At 37.9% G+C, this 19,926-nt stretch overlaps 1 protein-coding gene and 1 pseudogene across 1 annotated transcript; both read right to left on the reverse strand.

Annotated features, from left to right (window-relative positions):
• LOC143452745 (G1/S-specific cyclin-E1-like) overlaps positions 1–19,926 on the reverse strand; it is a 225,882-nt pseudogene that overhangs the window by 42,445 nt on the left and 163,511 nt on the right.
• Positions 13,906–16,571, reverse strand: LOC143465982 (uncharacterized). Its single transcript, XM_076964547.1, has 2 exons — positions 15,931–16,571; positions 13,906–15,850 (listed from the first exon to the last, which is right to left on the reverse strand). The coding sequence occupies exons 1-2, from the start codon at positions 16,250–16,252 to the stop codon at positions 14,478–14,480; spliced, it is 1,695 nt and encodes a 564-aa protein (XP_076820662.1). The 5' UTR covers positions 16,253–16,571; the 3' UTR covers positions 13,906–14,477.

Raw genomic sequence — 19,926 nt, forward strand, 5'->3', positions numbered from 1 at the left:
TTGTTCGAAACTTTGCCGTTAAATTTGCGCGAATTCTCGCTCAATTCAAAAAGACTAGCAAATGGTATCTGGAAGTACGGTAGTCAAATGTTATTCTGTAATTCTGTTAACTCTGTGTGGATAATTGGTAATTGGAAATAGCAAAGGTTACCACGGGTAGCCAAATACTAATCCTATTTAGCAAAGTGCTACACTCAGTAGCCATCTGTTAACTCTATGTAGCAAATGGTAACTGAAATTATGGCAAATATAAACCCTAAATAGCAAGATATTACATATGGTAGCCAAATGGCAATCCTTTCATTGCAGCCGCAACAACTACACTTTGTACTGGTTTTCACATCTTTACCTTTAAAAATAATTATGATTTCGTGAAAAGTTTAACTCTCCGGGTTAATTGCCAATGGTAATGTATGTCCGGAGTGATTTAGTCTTTCAAGTCATGATATGATGTTGTGATGTTCATCATTGATCAAATGTATTGCTGAATATAACGGAGACCCAGGTTCACTAATTACGTAATAATGCCGAGTTCGAAAAGACCGATAATTAATTTATCGAAATCCGTAAAAACGAAATACGTTGACAGAGTTTGTCTTGTAACTGCTTTATGGTTTTGGAAGGCGTTTTGCGTTATGGAAGGTATTAATCTGGCAACTTGAAACTTATGGAGTAATTTCACCAACCTAATTCGCGCAATTAACTGGCCGATAACGTCGGGTTCAGTTCGACTCATAAAACGTATGGCGCGCGCAGTGACGGCAACAACAAACAGTTGCTGTACCTGAGGGTTGTCACATAAGAGCCAATGCTGGCGGGCCCGGGGAAAAATAAAACATTTCCATGGTGAATAACGAAGGAATGAGTTAAGGGTGACCTAAATTATACATCACATTAAGGCGTGTTGTGTAACGTAGCTGTTAAAATGTTTGATTCTTTTTAGATTGTTATACTTTTTTTAGTGTATGAAGGGGGTGTAGTACGATTTTCAGTAGTTTTAAAACGGCAACTCGGCGATTGTTACGAAGGTCACATCCAAGACGTCACTATAGAAAAAGTATCAATGGTTCCGGTCCGGTGCGCATTTGACCTTAATCTGTGGAGGTTTGCTGTTGTTATGGCGTGTGCGGAGTGTAGGTTCAGGCTAAGGTTAACGTTTTGTGTTGGTTCAAAGTTAAGGCTTTTTGGCTGATTTTTTGGAGAAATGTAAGGAAAAAAGTTGTTAAAAAGTTGAAACATTTGGTGCGAGAATTCCAGATACGAGAATTTTCTCAAAATACCGCATTAAGTCCTTTTGACCTACATCTCGGCGGATACAAAAACTCAGCAAGGTGACCGGGCTTGTTTAGAAGCAAATTCAAATTGAAAAATTGTACTTTGCATTGTTTTAGATAGGGCTTCAGATGGACCTACAGACCCTTAAAGCCCTTAAACGTGGGTCTCCGATATTTTGCCTATTACAGCACCTTTGTTTGTGCACTTTTTGTCATCATTACGATGCCACAGGTATATAGACACTTAAACCATCTAAATTTAAATGAATTTGAACAACAGCAAATTTTCTTTTTATAACAGCAGGGAGATGATAAAACTGACCCAGCAACAGAACAAAATGACCGGTTCATGAATAAGGATTATGGACAAGCGCAGTCGGAAATAACAAAATCGGGATCTTCTAATACTGGATTAAATAAGAAGAAAAAGTGTCCGTAAGTTCTACTATAATTTCGAACAGCTTTCAAGTATGAATTGAAGATAATTTAAAATACCTTCAGCTTTTCAATGCTGTTTTTGATTTCTATGTGTAAAAGAAAACAAAAGCCAAACATGTCCGAGAATAATGACATAATGGTGTTAGTAATTGTTCTAGATACTGTGGTGTCATGAATGCGAACATATCGCGCCACTGCAAAGTCGTGAACGATAAAAAAATTAATGGGAAATGTGATTTCAAGTGCGAACTTTGCAAAAAGTTCCTGACTTCTTGGAATGGCCTCGTGAGACACCTACGCGGCAAGCTTCACGCTGATCAACCCAAGGCAATGGAGATGGCTGATTCTATGGACCGCCACCGAAAAAACTTCCCAATCGTAAGTTTTGGTAAATACACACAGTATAAACTGACTGTGCAGTAGAAAAAACTCATGCATTATTAGAGATCGCAGCGTTAGAAATTAAAAAAAACGGTTTAGAAACATATTGGATGAATAATTATATTAACTGCTGTTTAATATTCTAAAATCTAAAAGAATCTATATTCTTTAGATGCGTTAAAATGTTTATGTATTAGTGTAAAAAAAGCAATGAAGTGTATTCCTTTATATGCATAGGCTTTGTGGTGCAGTATTGTTTGAGATATGGCAACGAACTATATGTATTTTATAGCGATTACATGACATTGTTTATCGAGGCAGTATGTGTAAATAGGATGTAATCATAACAGCGTGGATTTAATTCGATCACGCTGTTTCGCATTTTCAGGAAGTCCGACTCGAACGTAACGACCTTTCAGTTACTGGCGCAAGTCTTTCAATTGGCCTTTGTTGTACCTGGTCACCGAGTAAGAAACTTTTTGGCATAACCTAGATCATCTGATTAGAAACAAGTAATTCCTTTTTTATCTTCGTCCACATCTATCTCATGACTTAACACAATTTTAGGTAACGAGGGTCAGCAAGATACTGCCAGAAGGTTATAGATGTGTGTTAAGTTAAAGTTGACATGATAAGGCTTTAGAATTTAGGTAGTAGGCCTATAGTCATATAGTTCGTAGATTAAATAAATCTTTCAGGGAGCTTTTGAATTCTTCTTCGAAGACGTCACCTCATCAATGGAAGCACGTATTCACGAATTGCAGAATGAGAGGAAACGCAGGATTTGCCTCGGTCTACCACAAGGTTGTGATTTCAAAACGTTGGAGTCCATTAACCTGGAGACATATAAAGAGAAACATTTGCAGGTTAGGACGTTCTGGTAATTTTGATTAATTTTGACATAAAACTTTCTTTGTACATACTACAGATACAATCTACTATATAATATACTCATAGAATGTATATGTACAAAGTCTTAGCAAATTTAGTTGTATTTAAAAATAAAAAAGAGACCATCTAGCTGTATTTTAGAAATTACAAAATGAAAATAAGAGTCCGTCAACATTCATATTTGTTTGAATTTATTACACTAACCACATTAAATGCATTAATGTACTGTATGGTACCAGTTGTTTGTTATCGTCATCAAACAAAATAACATCCGGTATCTGATATCTTACACATATAATTTTTACAGGGTAAAAGAATTCAATTCAATAGAAATAAAATAAAATAGACATATAATAGAATAAAATAGAAATAAATATAAATAGCGGAAATGTTTCGTCGGAGCTAGGTTGGCGTTATTTCATAAACCAGATGGAAATGCAAGGCGTGCGAAGTCAGATTAGATAAGCGATGAGATCCCGCTTTGTTAAAAGGCTAAGCTAGGCTACTAACTACAATTTGATGGCACATTTTCCAGAAATAGTTTTGCTGGCTTTCCTGTATTTAACGATGTTCAAATATTTGCTTATTTATTTTATTTGCAAAACTGGTAGGACAGTGAATGTTTTCGTGCAATAATGAAGTGTACGTATTTTTCTGATAGAATGGAAGAATGGATGGACAATGAAGGAATTGAAGGCAAGCGACTAGGTGCACCTTCAGGTTTTGCAGCCTTACTTTTATAGCTAACTTATCTGCATGTAGGTTAATGGTAGTTTTGTTAAACTTTTGTATAATATGTTTGTTGCATAATGTTTTTCACATGAATTAATGAAATTGAAGCAGTTAACGTGAAATAATCCATTCTTCGAATGTAAAAAATTAGCATGTCATTTTTCAGAAAACCGATTTTAAGCCGTAAAATGTTGGCTAAATGTTGTCACTTCTTTACTACATAATACTGTAGATACCGCAATTCATTTTCCATCTTAATATACAGTGTCTAGAATAGACTAAGGTTAAGCAATATATTATAATATATATTATTATACAATATAATTAAATTATTTTCTCGATTATTTAGAAGAGTTTGACTTCTGGAAAGTAACTTTTTTCATTACAGAAGTTGTTTGAGATTAGGATTTTTTTTAATATCACTGATTAAGATTATTACGTATGATTTTAGATGTTTGGTGATACTACCTCTTATGTTATATTGGCCTACCATATTTTCATCGCCTAAAAAAAGGCCAATTTCGCCAGCTAGTACAATGCAAATAGAGTTTTACGTTTAAAGAATTTATCACATGTTTTTGGATAACTATACGCATATGCACAAGTAATGCATTCAGTTTAAAAATCATTACATTCTTTTCTGAAACAAGGATACTTTTGCCACAGTTCATCAGAAAACACAATATATTTCTTTGGCGTTATTGCTTAGCTTTATTTTGCTTTTATGGTTGTCTAAATCAAAACAATGATAACAAAAATGGTTAGACCTCAATCTGTCGCCGAAATGTCACTTGACTTAGGCATCCTGCCAAAAAGTCGGGATCACGTAAATTGACCGTGAACAAAATCACTGGCGACAATTGGTCGTGGTCAACTGGCTATCAAACGCTACGCATTTTATTTTTTACGCATATTAACATTGTTGTTTATTCATATTATATGATTAAAATAATAATATGAATTAAGGTCAGTTGGTTTTAGGTAAATTTACGTCACGGTCAGTTGTGATGGACAGTTGTCCTCGCGTTTGTTTAGTCTATTCGCGGTAAATTTCCCACGGTTAATTGTCGTTTAACCCTAAAAGTCACATAAAAATATAATTGTGTTGTAAATATAAGCAGGAAAGCAAAAAATGTAAAAAAGAGGACATTTTAACATTTTCAGTAGCCTATAGGCCTACTTTGAGCACAATTCATTTTTCTTTAGAAAATAGGATATATGGTAGCCCTAAGTAACACGAATGGTAGGCTAGGTGTGCCACAAGGCATTTTGCGTTAGAAGCAATATTGAACACTCATATGAGAACTCACACTGGTGAGTGAACTTATCGAAATTTATCCAAATTGGCAGTTTGCAAACTACAGGAAACCTTTTTGATTTTCGTTTTTATATGTGACAGTCACTGCTTTTTTTACTCTGTAATTAATTTTGCAAACAATTATTGATATTGATTATTTTTATTAAAACAGTTACCCATTATATGAGTTTACTCCTATCAATAAAACCTTCAAATATTTTAAGTTCTTTTCAGAAAATAGGTTATAAGTTTGTATAATAATAAGTAATAACGCAATGGATCGTCAAGTGGTTGGAATGCAAGTTGACGTTTTGTTAAAATCAATCAGTGATGGGATTTCACAAGACTTTTTCAACAAAGAAGGACAAGAAAAGAAATTTTCCTGCAAATTTTGTGATAAATCATTCAAATGCAAAAGCAACTTGAAACAACATTTAAGAACTCACACAGGTGAGCGACCTTATCAATGCGATGTGTGCGACAAGTCATTTACCCAAAGCGGCAGTTTGAAAGGTCATGTAATAACTCATACTGGAGAGCGTAATTATCACTGCAAGTTTTGTGAAAAGTTATTTACTCAAAGCCAACATTTAAAAACTCATATGAGAATGCACACTGGTGAACGACCATATCAATGCCAGGTGTGCCTCAAGACATTTACCGCAAGTGGAAGTTTGCAAGGTCATATGAGAATGCACACTGGTGATAAACCTTATCAGTGCCAAGTTTGTTTCAAGTCATATACCAGAAGTGGAAATTTGAAAACTCATATGCGAATGCACACAGGTGAACGACCATATCAATGCCAGGTGTGCCTCAAATCATTTACCGCAGGTGGAAGTTTGCAAGCTCATATGAGAATGCACACTGGTGAGAAACCTTATCAGTGCCAACTTTGTTTCAAGTCATTTACCAGAAGTGGAAATTTGAAAACTCATATGAGAATCCACACTGGTGAGCAACCTTATCATTGTCAAGTTTGCCTCAAGTCATTTACCCGAAGCCACCATTTCAAAGCTCATATGAGAATCCACACTGGTGAGCGACCTTATCATTGTCAAGTTTGCCTCAAGTCATTTACCCGAAGCCACCATTTCAAAGCTCATATCAAAATCCACAATGGAGATTGATCTTATTATTGCCAAGTGTGTCAACATTCCTTTTCCCAAAATAACAATTTGCGGAGTCATGAAACTATTGACACTGTAAAACGGCATTGACAATGTTTAATGACTGATGCATTAAACAAATTTTAAACCTCCTATTGAGGAAATCTAAATATTTTGAAGGGGTCTTTGGACAAAAATTAGCATCAAAAGACATTTACAAACCATTCATCCAGATGTTGCATCCATTTGTTTGTGTTTTATTTGTTCACTTTTACATGTTATATCAATGACTTTGTTGTATTTATGAAATATAAAATTGCACCATATGGTTGTGTTGGGCAAACAGCTTGTTTTTTCAGGACGTTTATCAACGCAAGCTGCTCTAAAATTTGTATGATAAAATTCATATGATAACTCACACTGAAGAGAAACGTTATCAATGCCTAGTGCAGGGGTGGCCAAACTGCGGCTCTTTAATGAATTTGCATTGTTGAATTAGACATCCATTTTTCCGGTCTAGACGAGTTAATTGATCAGATTACGAAACAATGCGTTCTATCACAAGCAGTAACAGTCGACTGATTGTTAGTAATAATCAAACTACACTCCGAAGATTAAAATATTGTGAAGAAGTGTGCTAAACTGTACACTGTAGTTAAGTAAACCGTCAGATTTAAGCAGGACGTCAGGGCTGACCTAGTTTCCAGTTTGGGTTACGGTTATATCAATAATTGCAAAAGGAGTTTATCCAAGAAATGTTGTTGAGGAATTATTGCCAAAAGAGAAAGTATGAAGAGGAGAATAGAACTTTTAAAACGAAATGGGAGGAAGAGTTTGTATTCACTGATAGTGGAGGTAAACCTGTGTGTCTTGTCTGTCATGCTTCGCTCAACCATTACAAAACTTGACGCAGATGAGTCGAAATTCAAAAATTATTATTATACAAAAATTATTGCAATACGTTTCTTTACTATACACAAAATTAATAAATTGCAAAAGTTAAAAGCTGTGCGATACAATAGCCTTTTGCGAGTTGCCCAGTTAAATTTCTAACTTGGAGTAGTGATTTGTAAGTTAATCTGAAAATGTCTACAAAATGCATAACCATTTTCCAGATACCACACTTTTTGGCAATTTGATAGCCGTATACATTGCGAATTACATTTGGTAATTTTTATTTCGTGCAATTTGATACCTGCGACGTTGCGAGATACATTTGGTAATAGTTACTTCGTGCAAGTTTTCACTCGTATAAGTTGTATATGTCGTATAAGTGTCACTACTATGAAGAGCCGCAACATGCATCACGATATAAGCATTGACGAAGAAGACCCAAAAAAGAGGCCTGAGATCATCAGGTTTTATAACAAGACAAAATTGGTTTTGACTTGGTTGACCAAATGGTTCAAACATATACTTGCAAACGACAAACCCGCCGATGGCCTCTAGTTCTCTTTTACAATCTGCTCGATATAGCAGCTCTAAATGCATCTACCATATTCAGACAAGTATATCCTGATTATCAGAGTGGACAAGGTTCAAAGCGACGAGGTTTCATAACAGATCTTGCTAACTGCCTCATTTTGCCCCACATGATGACAAGACAGAAAATTCCTCAACTCCAGAGAGCCACAAGCTACGGTTCTGTTCGTGTCTCTTGCTGGAAAAAGCGTGCTCAGTTTTAGTTGTTTCATGCGCCGACCAAGTGAACGAAATGTGTGCACACAGCACATCTGCCGGGTGACCTGCTCTTTTTGGCTATTTTCCATTTGCTTTGAAAAACCTTCGAAGAACTTGGAATCGTTGTCGGTCGTTAAAACGTCGACATCGATCGCGTCCCGCTGAAGGTCCTTTGCCAGTTGTTCACCCAAGGTACGTTCCATGTTTCCTGTAACACGTATACGACATTCGTATAAGTAAAGGTACATTAGTTGTTGATGAAAGCTTGCAGACCGGAAAGTGTTGCAGTTATTTGCGATTGAGAAGTAAGTAACTCACATTAAACTTAAATTAAATTGCTAACCTGGCGGAACCCCTATAGGGAATTGGTCATTTGACCTCACATCAGTCGATTTTGGTCCTGCTCTCTCCTTTGTTTTCATGCCAATTGCAATAATGCTCTTTTTTTGTGTTACATTTTCCGCCATAACACTTACAACCTGTGTTGCGGGTTGGGTTGGTTGCTTAGGAGCTGCCGCAAGACCCACGTTAAATCTATATTAAGATGACGTAAAACTGATGTACCATATACAAAGTAGGTTTTACTTACTAAAACGGTAAGGTGTGATGGTTAGTTCAATTTCAATAGGAAGAAAAGCACCAGCTCACAGGATGCTAATAAAATGTTTGATAGATTTTAGTGTCATAACAGTTTGTTTTTCTTACCGTGAATCAGCTTCCACCGACACTTTTGCCTTTGAAGGAAGTCCAACGCGCAAGTTCCGCTCCTTCAGACTAATACGCCTGTCTCTCATGTCGTCTTCGTTGCACTTCGAGACCAAGTCTGAAGTTTTCTTGCAGTACCGTGACAGCCGCTTCAAATTTGGTGAAGGAAGATCAAGGCAGCTTAGAAAGGCTTGCGCGGATCGCTGGCTTAGACCGCTAAGCATGATTCCACAGGCCAACTGAAGGTTTACTTTGCTATTGCTTTGCCACATACTACGATTTTCCTGCCCAGAGACTTTATCAAAAGTGGCGAAACTCTGACTAACAAAGTCACAACAAAGGCATTTAAATTTCACAATCGAACCACAACCACGAATTTCCTCCCGGTCCCCTTTGAATTTTGCTTCGCAAAAAGGCGACTGACAATTGTGTCAGTTGCAGATGTCTGAAAGAATCTCTTCCAAACGTGTGCAACTCAATATTCGATTTCCAACGAAGCTCTCTGTTCCTTCGTTTGCATCCGCCAACTGCTCTATCAGACTTTCCTCCTTGACTAGAGGTCGTAGAAGATGGTGACCCAAAATGTCACCCGTATTAGGATGTTTCAGCGAGATCATCTCTGAATCTAGCATTTTGGATATTTCTTTAGTTTAAACGCACTTAAACGTTATAAAAAAAACAGGTTTTGCTACTTTTTGGATTCAAATTTGGTAGGGTCAAAGCTCATTTGGTATACCAAACTGCTTTAATTAATACAACTACAGCAGCAGCAATATTCATAATACCATTTTATTACAGACTTTCTTACCTGATGGCCTTTTCCATTTCAGTTTCGACTCAGCTGAGCTACGTGGAACTGACTCCTTTCTTTCATAAAAGCGGTGACCCTTGGAGAACCTATGTCGCTTAGGATGTTTCCGAAATGGCATTTTGACCCTCGCTTGTAAGTGAAATTTTGATATAAAAACATTTTGTGCGAAATGGTTGTTTTGTCGTTGTTGTTTTCTGGTCCCATGGGGATAAATGCTTGTATTTGCTTCACTGGCTATCAGCTGGTGCGTAGTCGATGTCTGCAGCAATGCCTTTGTCCAGGTTATTACCAGCAAGATTATTAATTATTATTAAAGTCAACTTGACAATTTGCCTTTGAAGTGGTTGTTGTACGATTTTCAGTAGTTTTAAAACGGCAACCCGGCGATTGTTACGAAGGTCGCATCCAAGACGTCACTATAGAAAATTGTCAATGGTTCCGGTCCAGTGCTAATGTGACCTTAATCTGTGGAGGTTTGCTGTTGTTATGGCGTGTGCGGAGTGTAGGTTCAGGCTAAGGTTAACGTTTTGTGTTGGTTCAAAGTTAATTGCAGAGATCATACTTAATTTCATAATTGCTTGAAGTATAAAAAATAGACTTAGCATTAGCATTTCATATCAAGCGTAGCTTACGGCTTGAGCGTCATCACTTTTCAGCAATTAGAAAAGGTTTCTTAAGAATTTTTTCGGATCTTGTCTTCATAACGACGCCAATTGCAGCGCGATTTTGATGACGTAATACTTTTTATGTGGTCGCTTGGACGATGTGGTATCCTGCAAGTTCGTGACCAATTTGTCATCATTATCCTGAGGCGCTCGTAATTATTCCACGAATTTTATTCGTTTTTTAGAGACAACACAATTGTTGTTTCTTCAAAGTAATTATTGACGTCACATCGACATTTTAAGAACATTGTGACGTATGTCCAGGTTGAAAAAGAGTTTGTTCAAATTTCAATTTCTAGAATGTAGATTTTTGCAGAATAAATGGTCAATGTATTTGTCGATGCCACAATGCATTAAGTTTAATTCAATTTCGTTGCAATTACATTTATTTTTTTGTCATTTTGCTAAAACTATTTGACAATTTTTGAAAAAATGACCGCCCAAACCTGGCTTGGGGCGCTTTTTATCGACGTTATTTTAACAAAAAAGGATCATTCGTCGATCATCCAATAATGGTAACTAGGTGCAAGTTTTACGTGACAAAGCGATTTATACTCACTTTAAACGCTGTCCAGGCTCAGTAAAATCAGTAAGGTGGCCCTGCAAAGCAAGCTTTTAATGGCGCTGCAGGGAGATAAGCTGTCAGAGGGAAAGTGGTTGCTGTTTCGAACAAGGCTGCAACTGGTTTCGAGACCGATATTTGAATAAATAGTGGAAGCTTTTCATAGATATCATAATCTTTAGATTAAAAGTTTAATTTCCTTCAATATTTTCCAAGTTTTTTCTTTTTTATAACCGGATGCCGCGCTCCTGTGGATTGTTACAGATGAAAGGCCGCTTATTAACCGATACCACAGCGAAAACTTTCCCCGCTCCGTCGCAACAATAGATTGAATAGAACAAGATAGCAACGATTCTTGATCTTTGCTTTGTTTTACAGCGGCAGGCAGCGGCTTAGGTTCTCTGTGTAGCCTGACCATGAACACGAGCGGACGGAATTACTCGGTTTATTTGTTTTATAAAAGGCTTTGGCTGAGAGATGAGCTCTTTGCAGCGATTTTGACCGTGATCGCGTTCTACCTCGTTCTTGCTCTCTCCATTTTCGAAGTTCGCTCCAGGAGGAAAGTGGATCAAGGGAAAAAGAAAGGATTCAGGCAGAAGTTGCTTGAATTCTCGTAAAAAGGGTCGCTATGTCTGGTCGCCGTTAATTTCGCTTTCATAAGATGTCTATGCGAACAGATAGAGCTCCGTCTCGGTAGAAAATCGGACCTCGCGTGTCTCATGTACTTACATCAGCTCGTCGAAGTCTTCCATCTCGCCCTTACCTCCCTCTACCTCATTCTATGGACGCGGCAGTTGAAGATGTACCGGCACCGCGCTCTTCGTCACTTAGGATCACCTTTCTTGCGTGCGATCAGCGTCCTCGCACTCTTCGGCATCCTCGGAACGTCCATAGCATCCGCGGCCAGTTACCTGAGCACGTTAACCATGATCAGTTCCCCGGTGGAATGCGTCTATGATCTCAGCTTCCCCAACGGCGTTCCATCCAGTGTTCCCGGCTATTTGCTCTTTGCTATATCGTTCGTATTCCAATCTTGTCTCCTCGCCTTGCTCGTCTATCTGCTGGCGAAACACTACCGCCTCAACATCTGCTGCTGCAGGTTCGAGATGCCGCCCAAGCAGGAGAACGTGAAGAAGATGATTATCCGCCTCTGCGTCTGCACCTTGGTCTGCGTCCTTTCCGATCTCGTCTCCTCCGCTTGGCTCATCTTTCTCCACGACGGGACATCCCCCATATTCTTCTGGGCGAACATCTACACGACCAACCTGCTGATCAACATAGTGGCTGTCGTGATCTCCTTCGCGGATTGGAAGAGGCGACTCTTCCCTTGCTTCTCGATCGAGTACGACCGCGTGATGGCAACCGGCATGGGTCCTACAACAAGTACAGCGGTTTAGTTGAAAATTGAATTATGTTTTTTAATCACAGTCGTGCAATTTCTTGTCGATGGCAAGTTTGTTGTGAACACACGCTTCCTTCCAGAAAATGATTGTCAGTAAAAAATTGAATAACTTTTTTTAATCACAGTCGTGCAGCTCGGCTGGTGGCACCGAAACAAAAGGCGCATCAGCTCAAAGAAACCCGTCTGCTGAAAGAATTGCATCAGCTGTTGAGGTTTCATTTATAAAAAAAGGTTCGTCAGATGATAGAAGCCCATATTCTGAACGAGTAGAACCAGCTGCTGACGTTTCATCAGAAGAAGGTTTGTCAGCTGAAAGAAGCACATTTGCTGAAGAAGCGTATAAGACGCATGTGTATTAACCTGCTGCACATTTTAACGTATGTCCATTTACAAATCAATATACAGTTATTAAAAATAGAATAAACTTTGCTGTTTTTCGTAAAAAATATATCATTATTATTGTATTTCTAGCTGGTAAAATGCCATCGTCCAACTTTGAATGGATCGAAAGTTCTTCACAAACTCTACCCGCGTCAGTGTTTGATATTGATTCTAACTTTCACTAGAGTAAGTTGGATGAAGGTACCTCAGATGAAGAATTGGAGTCGGTAGAGGTAAGAAAAGAAATCATTTCTTGTTATTGTGTAGTATCTAATGTATCCCAATCGTTGTTTAGTAATATAACGTCATTGTGAAAAGTGCACCTTAATCATTCAAAGTGGTTGACATTTTGGAGCTTTTTTTTATTAATTAGACCGTTTTCTTGCAGAGTACCTTACGTTTGCCGGCAACAGAAGATAAACCGGAAGTTGTAGACCTAACATGGATGAAACACTCAAGCAGATCATGCCTTAGGCCATCTTATGTCAAAACTGTTTCAGACAAGAACAACTTTTCACTAAACACAGGTCACCCCAAGTGAGAACTGGTTATTTATTCTTTGTAGATATTGATACGTTATGTTGTTTACATCAATCAAACTTTTTTAGCCATATTTTGTTTAAGGTACTTTGCAACACACAAGCTAAAATTTTTCATACATAACCTTCTTACTTCGCATTCCCTTAGAAATTACAATGACAATTAAATAAACAATGAAGATTAGACAGTTACCCTTACCGTCCGTTAAATTTCCGTGAGAGAAATAATTAAAACAGTTTGCTTCTGAACGAAGTCATGCAGAGCGCATAGCGATAAACTCGCAACATAGAACAATGGAATAATGGACTATGTAAACATTCTCAGTTTTTATGGAAGGTCATACCAATAGGTCGCATCAAAAAATTCGCGTCAGTCGTCGTTGGTTTGTTTTCAGAATCTAGCCGGGTGAAGCGAAGACACTTATTCAATTAGACTGCCTGTATAAAGGGAAAGGAACAATATAGCTATTGCCAAAACGCTCTGAAAGGTTTTTTGCGGTTCAAGTGAGCGCTGAAACACAGCATAAAAAAAAGTAACCTAACCTGATTACGAATTGCAAGGTCAAAAGGAGAAAATATTGGCTAATTTCATGGCAAGTTTAAACTCGTATGTGGAGAAAATTGGAGGTTGTGTTTGGGAAAACTAAAATTAGAGGTTAACATTGCGACAAAACATTGCGCGTTATAATGAAGGTAATGCTTAGATATTCCATCTAGCAGTAAAGATTTTAGTAATTGGAATCGGAAAAATTTTCTTGGTAAAATAAATGTAAGAAAATAGGAGCATCAACCGCAGTTTACACAGCGCTTATGCATCGCATATGGATAGAGAGAGGTCGTATGCGCATACAATTCGACCAGAACTTGTAAATACGAGTCGTTTAGAAAACAGTTTACTGTATGCTACACGTACCCATATAGAAAATGATGTTTCAGCATTTGAAAAAGATATTACAGATGAAAAAATCATACTCGCTGTTGAAAAAAAACGAAGCGTTTGAGAATAAGAAAACGGTTTACAAACATATTGGATGAATAATTACACTGTGCTGCGTTTGAAAATTTTTTTTCATAGGTCAAAGATGTTTTAACTGTTTCTGAATCGATTTTTTGCGCTGAACTCAAAAATGCAACCAGTTTTTTTCAATCAGGTCAAGTTTTTTTTCTATCACATATTTAATTATGCTAGCTTTGGTCATTATTGTGCACAAAGAAACTAATTTCTGGGGTAGCTTAATTGGTCATGCATGTTGTCAATTTTCGCAAGATGGTATTTTTATTTGAATGTAAGGTTTTTGCAATGACAGCCATTTTAAATACTAAAAAAATATAATGACACAGTTGAAATAAAGGCACTTACAACTAACCAAGAAAGCTTCCTAACACATAATTTTGTTCAACGGCGCTCAACCTAAAAGTAGAAGTTAATATGTTACACTATAGACACGTAAACACTTAACATCACAAATGTGTTTTAAATGTGAAATACTTGCCAACATCAATGTGTGAAATAAAAACGAAGTGTTCAAAATAGCTTAACACAGAAAGCGTTGTGCTGCACATGATGATATTACGACGTTAAATGCAATAACAATATAAATACAAATGATTTATGCTGACAAAAAGTGTCGCTTCAAAGATTTTCTTCTATGTGTGGTATTGGGAAGATCTCTTTTTAAGCACCAACAGTAATCTGCAAGCATGTTTACGTCCCAGTATCCTTGGTACCTTTCTTCCATATGGCGAAGGTCTTGGTGGAATCTCTCTCCCTGTTCTTCGCTGTAGTCACCACAGTTGTCAGGAAAGTAATCTAAATGCGAACTCAGAAAGTGCATTTTCACAGACATCCGGGCTCCAAGGGATTGAAAACTTTCAAGCAGCTCTTTAACCTGTGCTTCATAATCAGGGCTTCTATGCTTTCCAAGGAAGTTTGAAATTACTGCTCGAAATCCTGTCCATGCTCTTTTTTCTACTGCACTCATGTGTGCAGTAAAACCTTCGTCTTTCATCAGCTCACGGATCTGTGGCCCATCAAAGACTCCTGCTCGTAGCTTCGCTTCAGAGATACGGGGAAATTTCATTTGTAAGAACTTGAAGGTCGGGCCATCTTTATCAAGTGCTTTGGTATAGTTTTTCATGAGACCAAGTTTAATGTGGAGAGGTGGCAAAAGAATATTTTGTGGATCAACTAAGTAAGCAAACTTGACATTTTTAAAACCAGGTGTAAAACTTGTTCTGGGTGGCCAGCTAATTTGTGTGTAGTGGCGATCATCAGCCCTCGAGTCCCACAGACACAAAAAACATGGATGTTTAGTGTAACCGGCCTGTAACCCAAGAAGTATTGAAATCATTTTTAAGTCACCACATATTTTCCATTTGTGTTGGCTATACTGAAGAGATTTCAAAAGGAATTTCATGTCTTCATAGCATTCAGTGAGCTTCACTGAATGTCCAACAGGAACAGAACCAATCTTATTGCCATTGTGTAGTAATACTACCTTCAAACTCTTTACAGATGAGTCCAAAAACAATCGCCATTCTGCCGAACTGTAGACTATGCCCAAAGCTGATATTAATCCTGAAACATCTTGACAGTATACTAGGGAATGGTCTTCGTCATAATTGAAATATTTTCTAAACTCTTTATCTCTATACTGATACCAGAAATATGTGGTGCATGGAGCTAGCAAGTTGTTCTCACGTAGTCGTGATCCTAGGAGCTGAGCGGATTCTTTGGTGAGATTTAAATCTCGTGTTAGGTCATTCAGCTCAAGCTGTGTAAGAGGCTTCGGTTGGCTTGTACTTTGCTCTGCATCCCATGTATCTTGTTCACTTGCTTTGCTCTCTGCAGATGAAGAACACTCCATTTCACTTATTTCTCCAGGTGGTTCTGGAACAGGAATACCAGGGCCATGTGGTGCTGGTTTCATGGCTGAAGGAACATCAGGGTACTTCACATGTTGTTTGTTCTTCCGGTTTATTCCTAAAATGAAAAAGAACACTGTTACTCTTAAATCAAGCAATTAATGAAAATGCCTCCATACAGTGCAAGTATCAGCATACCTTGTAAGTTGGTCATGCAAAAATAACAATCAGTGACATGGTCTTTTCCTTCTCTCCATACCATAGGAATACCAAAAGGAAGGCTCTTTATTTTCTTTAGGCTCCATAATCTCAAGTTTTCAACGCATGCTCTACAACATATGTGCGGAGCAAATGCCTTGTCCTGATCGCCTAGTTTTACTCCAAAATACGCATAATATGCTTTCTTAACAAACTGCGTAATTTTTGCTTGGCGACTGCGCAGGGTGACCTTGCCACATATGCAAAAGAACCTGTCTGGATCATTTTTGCACTTTCTCATTGTACTGTAAAAACAAATCATCTAAACTGCACACTAAACTAGCCTGTAAAAACAAGTTCAGATGTTTAACTTTTCAAGCACCAGGTGCATTCGTTATGTTCTTCTCATTGTGATGTCACTTAAGTTTCATCAAAACTTAATTCAAAAGCTAAATCATTTTTATGACACCACAAATCTCAATCGCAAACGCTGAAAGCTGAAGTTGTCAAAAATTTCAAATGCAATTTGCCAAAAAACTAGACCTGATTGAAGAAAACGGATAACAGTTTTGGATTCAGCATCAAAAAGTACACTAAGAACCGTCAATACTTTAGTAACCTAAAAATTAACGCAGCACAGTGTTATATTAACTGCTGTTTATTATACTAAAATCTAAAAGAACCTATATCCTTTAGATGCGTTAAAATGTTTAATTATTAGTGTAAAAAAAAAGCAATGAAGTGTATTCCTTTATATATATAGGCTTTGTGGTGCAGTATTGTTTGAGATATGGCAACGAACTATGTGTATTTTATAGCGATTACATGACATTGTTTATCGAGGTAGTGTGTGTAAATAGGATGTAATCATAACAGCGTGTATTTAACTCGATTTCGGCTTAGACATTCATCTATTGCGGTTGGAATTATACTGGTTTCTAGAGAACATACGACTATAGCCGGGCACATGACGCTAATTTCTTAAAAAGTAATAAATGATGAAAAATGTTGATTGAATAATCTCTGTCGTTCATTATAGATGTGTATAATCTGCCAGTTTCTGCTTTAAATGTTGAAAGTTGCAGCAAATTGCTCAGGTGCGGTGCCATATGCAGAAAGGATCAAGACCTTTTTCCTTATAGTAGAAACAATAGCCATAAAAATGCAGCGTGACTCCTCCAATGATTGAATTTTCCCGAAATACTAAAGCGTTGAAAATATTTTGAACGATGAAATTCTGCACTAGGACTTCCCCTGATAAAAGTTTAGCTGGGATGTAATAAGTTAAAGCCCTTCAACCTTCCGCGTTTCAAAACAAAAAGCTTTATCTACATTTACAAACACTGCAAAGGTATTTCTTAAATTTCGTTGTTAATATTTGATTTTTTTGCCAATAATATTATATTTTGTTCAGACGAATAAGAATTTTACGAAGGTTGCTTAAGGTGTCGAAAACTCTCCAAATGTGCGATTTTAAGTACCTTGTTTAAGATCTCCGTAAACAACTACATGAAAGCAGCTTCTTTTTGCGAATGAACTTTAAAAATGGCTTACACAGTCCAAAACAAGCGATTAGAAGTCCAGCTTACATCGATTGTCATTGTTCAATGTTAGCAGATTTCCTTCTTATCTACATCAAACTGTTTTCCTTTGACTCTCACGTTAATGTTCTCACTTATTTATTGCAATCTTATTGCTTTATCGCATCGATTTAGGTCTGTTTTCTACTTTTCTGCCAACATATACAGCAACCAGTCGTGTCACTGTGTCAATGTGTTTTCTGAGGGAAGGCGAAGTAAGAAGGTTATGTCTGAAACATTTTGGTTTTAAAGTTTTTTGCAAAGAACTACAGTAGGCTATGATACATATTGACCTTAGTTAAAAAGTTGCCAGTAGGTTTAACGGAGACTGAGTTATTTTCAGCATTTGCCGCTCACATTAACTTTACTCGTGAAAGGAAAGATATCACTTTGTGTACTTTCGACCTTTTGGTAAAGTCTTTGCCAGTGTAGCGTTAACACTTTCAACCTTATTTGTGTTTCTGCCAAGACGTATTCTTGACAGAATTGTTTTGTTGAAATATTTTGCTATTGACCGCTTGCAAGTTAGTTTCGCGTGCTCGTCAAGCACAAGTCGCACCCTGCGGCTGTCCCAAGTTACTGGCTTTTCTCTACCGCGACAGACAAAGGACAACAGCTTGCAGTCGCTATGGTCACCTTGTAGGCAGCCTAACATGGCGTCAGCTGCGCCGAGAAGTTTTGCGGCCATTTTATCAATGTTATTTCCGTATTTTAATATGCAGACTTTATATTCAGCGAAAAGTCTGCTTTGGCACTCCAATGCAAACTTTTTTTGGGATCGCGCCGCTACGGTTCTGTTCGTGTTTCTTGCTGGAAAAAGCGTGCCCAGTTTTAGTTGTTTCATGCGCCGACCAAGTGAACGAAATGTGTGCACACAGCACATCTGCCGGGTGACCTGCTCTTTTTGGCTATTTTCCATTTGCTTTGAAAAACCTTCGAAGAACTTGGAATCGTTGTCGGTCGTTAAAACGTCGACATCGATCGCGTCCCGCTGCAGGTCCTTTGCCAGTTGTTCACCCAAGGTACGTTCCATGTTTCCTGTAACACGTATACGACATTCGTATAAGTAAAGGTACATTAGCTGTTGATGAAAGCTTACAGACCGGAAAGTGTTGCAGTTATTTGCGATTGAGAAGTAAGTAACTCACATTAAACTTAAATTAAATTGCTAACCTGGCGGAACCCCTATAGGGAATTGGTCATTTGACCTCACATCAGTCGATTTTGGTCCTGCTCTCTCCTTTGTTTTCATGCCAATTGCAATAATGCTCTTTTTTGGTGTTACATTTTCCGCCATAACACTTACAACCTGTGTTGCGGGTTGGGTTGGTTGCTTAGGAGCTGCCGCAAGACCCACGTTAAATCTATATTAAGATGACGTAAAACTGATGTACCATATACAAAGTAGGTTTTACTTACTAAAACGGTAAGGTGTGATGGTTAGTTCAATTTCAATAGGAAGAAAAGCACCAGCTCACAGGATGCTAATAAAATGTTTGATAGATTTTAGTGTCATAACAGTTTGTTTTTCTTACCGTGAATCAGCTTCCACCGACACTTTTGCCTTTGAAGGAAGTCCAACGCGCAAGTTCCGCTCCTTCAGACTAATACGCCTGTCTCTCATGTCGTCTTCGTTGCACTTCGAGACCAAGTCTGAAGTTTTCTTGCAGTACCGTGACAGCCGCTTCAAATTTGGTGAAGGAAGATCAAGGCAGCTTAGAAAGGCTTGCGCGGATCGCTGGCTTAGACCGCTAAGCATGATTCCACAGGCCAACTGAAGGTTTACTTTGCTATTGCTTTGCCACATACTACGATTTTCCTGTCCAGAGACTTTATCAAAAGTGGCGAAACTCTAACTAACAAAGTCACAACAAAGGTATTTAAATTTAACAATCGAACCACAACCACGAATTTCCTCCCAGTCCCCTTTGAATTTTGCTTCGCAAAAAGGCGATTGACAATTGTGTCCGTTGCAGATGTCTGAAAGAATCTCTTCCAAACGTGCGCAACTCAATATTCGATTTCCAACGAAGCTCTCTGTTCCTTCGTTTGCATCCGCCAACTGCTCTATCAGACTTTCCTCCTTGACTAGAGGTCGTAGAAGATGGTGACCCAAAATGTCACCCGTGTTAGGATGTTTCAGCGAGATCATCTCTGAATCTAGCATTTTGGATATTTCTTTAGTTTAAACGCACTTAAACGTTATAAAAAAAAACAGGTTTTGCTACTTTTTGGATTCAAATTTGGTAGGGTCAAAGCTCATTTGGTATACCAAACTGCTTTAATTAATACAACTACAGCAGCAGCAATATTCATAATACCATTTTATTACAGACTTTCTTACCTGATGGCCTTTTCCATTTCAGTTTCGACTCAGCTGAGCTACGTGGAACTGACTCCTTTCTTTCATAAAAGC

Source organism: Clavelina lepadiformis, chromosome 1, assembly GCF_947623445.1.
Source record: "Clavelina lepadiformis chromosome 1, kaClaLepa1.1, whole genome shotgun sequence".
Classification (NCBI taxonomy): domain Eukaryota; kingdom Metazoa; phylum Chordata; class Ascidiacea; order Aplousobranchia; family Clavelinidae; genus Clavelina; species Clavelina lepadiformis.

Bases quoted from the DNA above. Each gene is read 5' to 3' on its own strand.
- LOC143465982 (XM_076964547.1), bottom strand. From the start codon at position 16,252: ATGATTTGTTTTTACAGTACAATGAGAAAGTGCAAAAATGATCCAGAC. The intron at 15,851-15,930 runs GTATGCTGATAC...TTTTCATTTTAG, and splicing joins TTGCATGACCAACTTACAAG to GAATAAACCGGAAGAACAAA.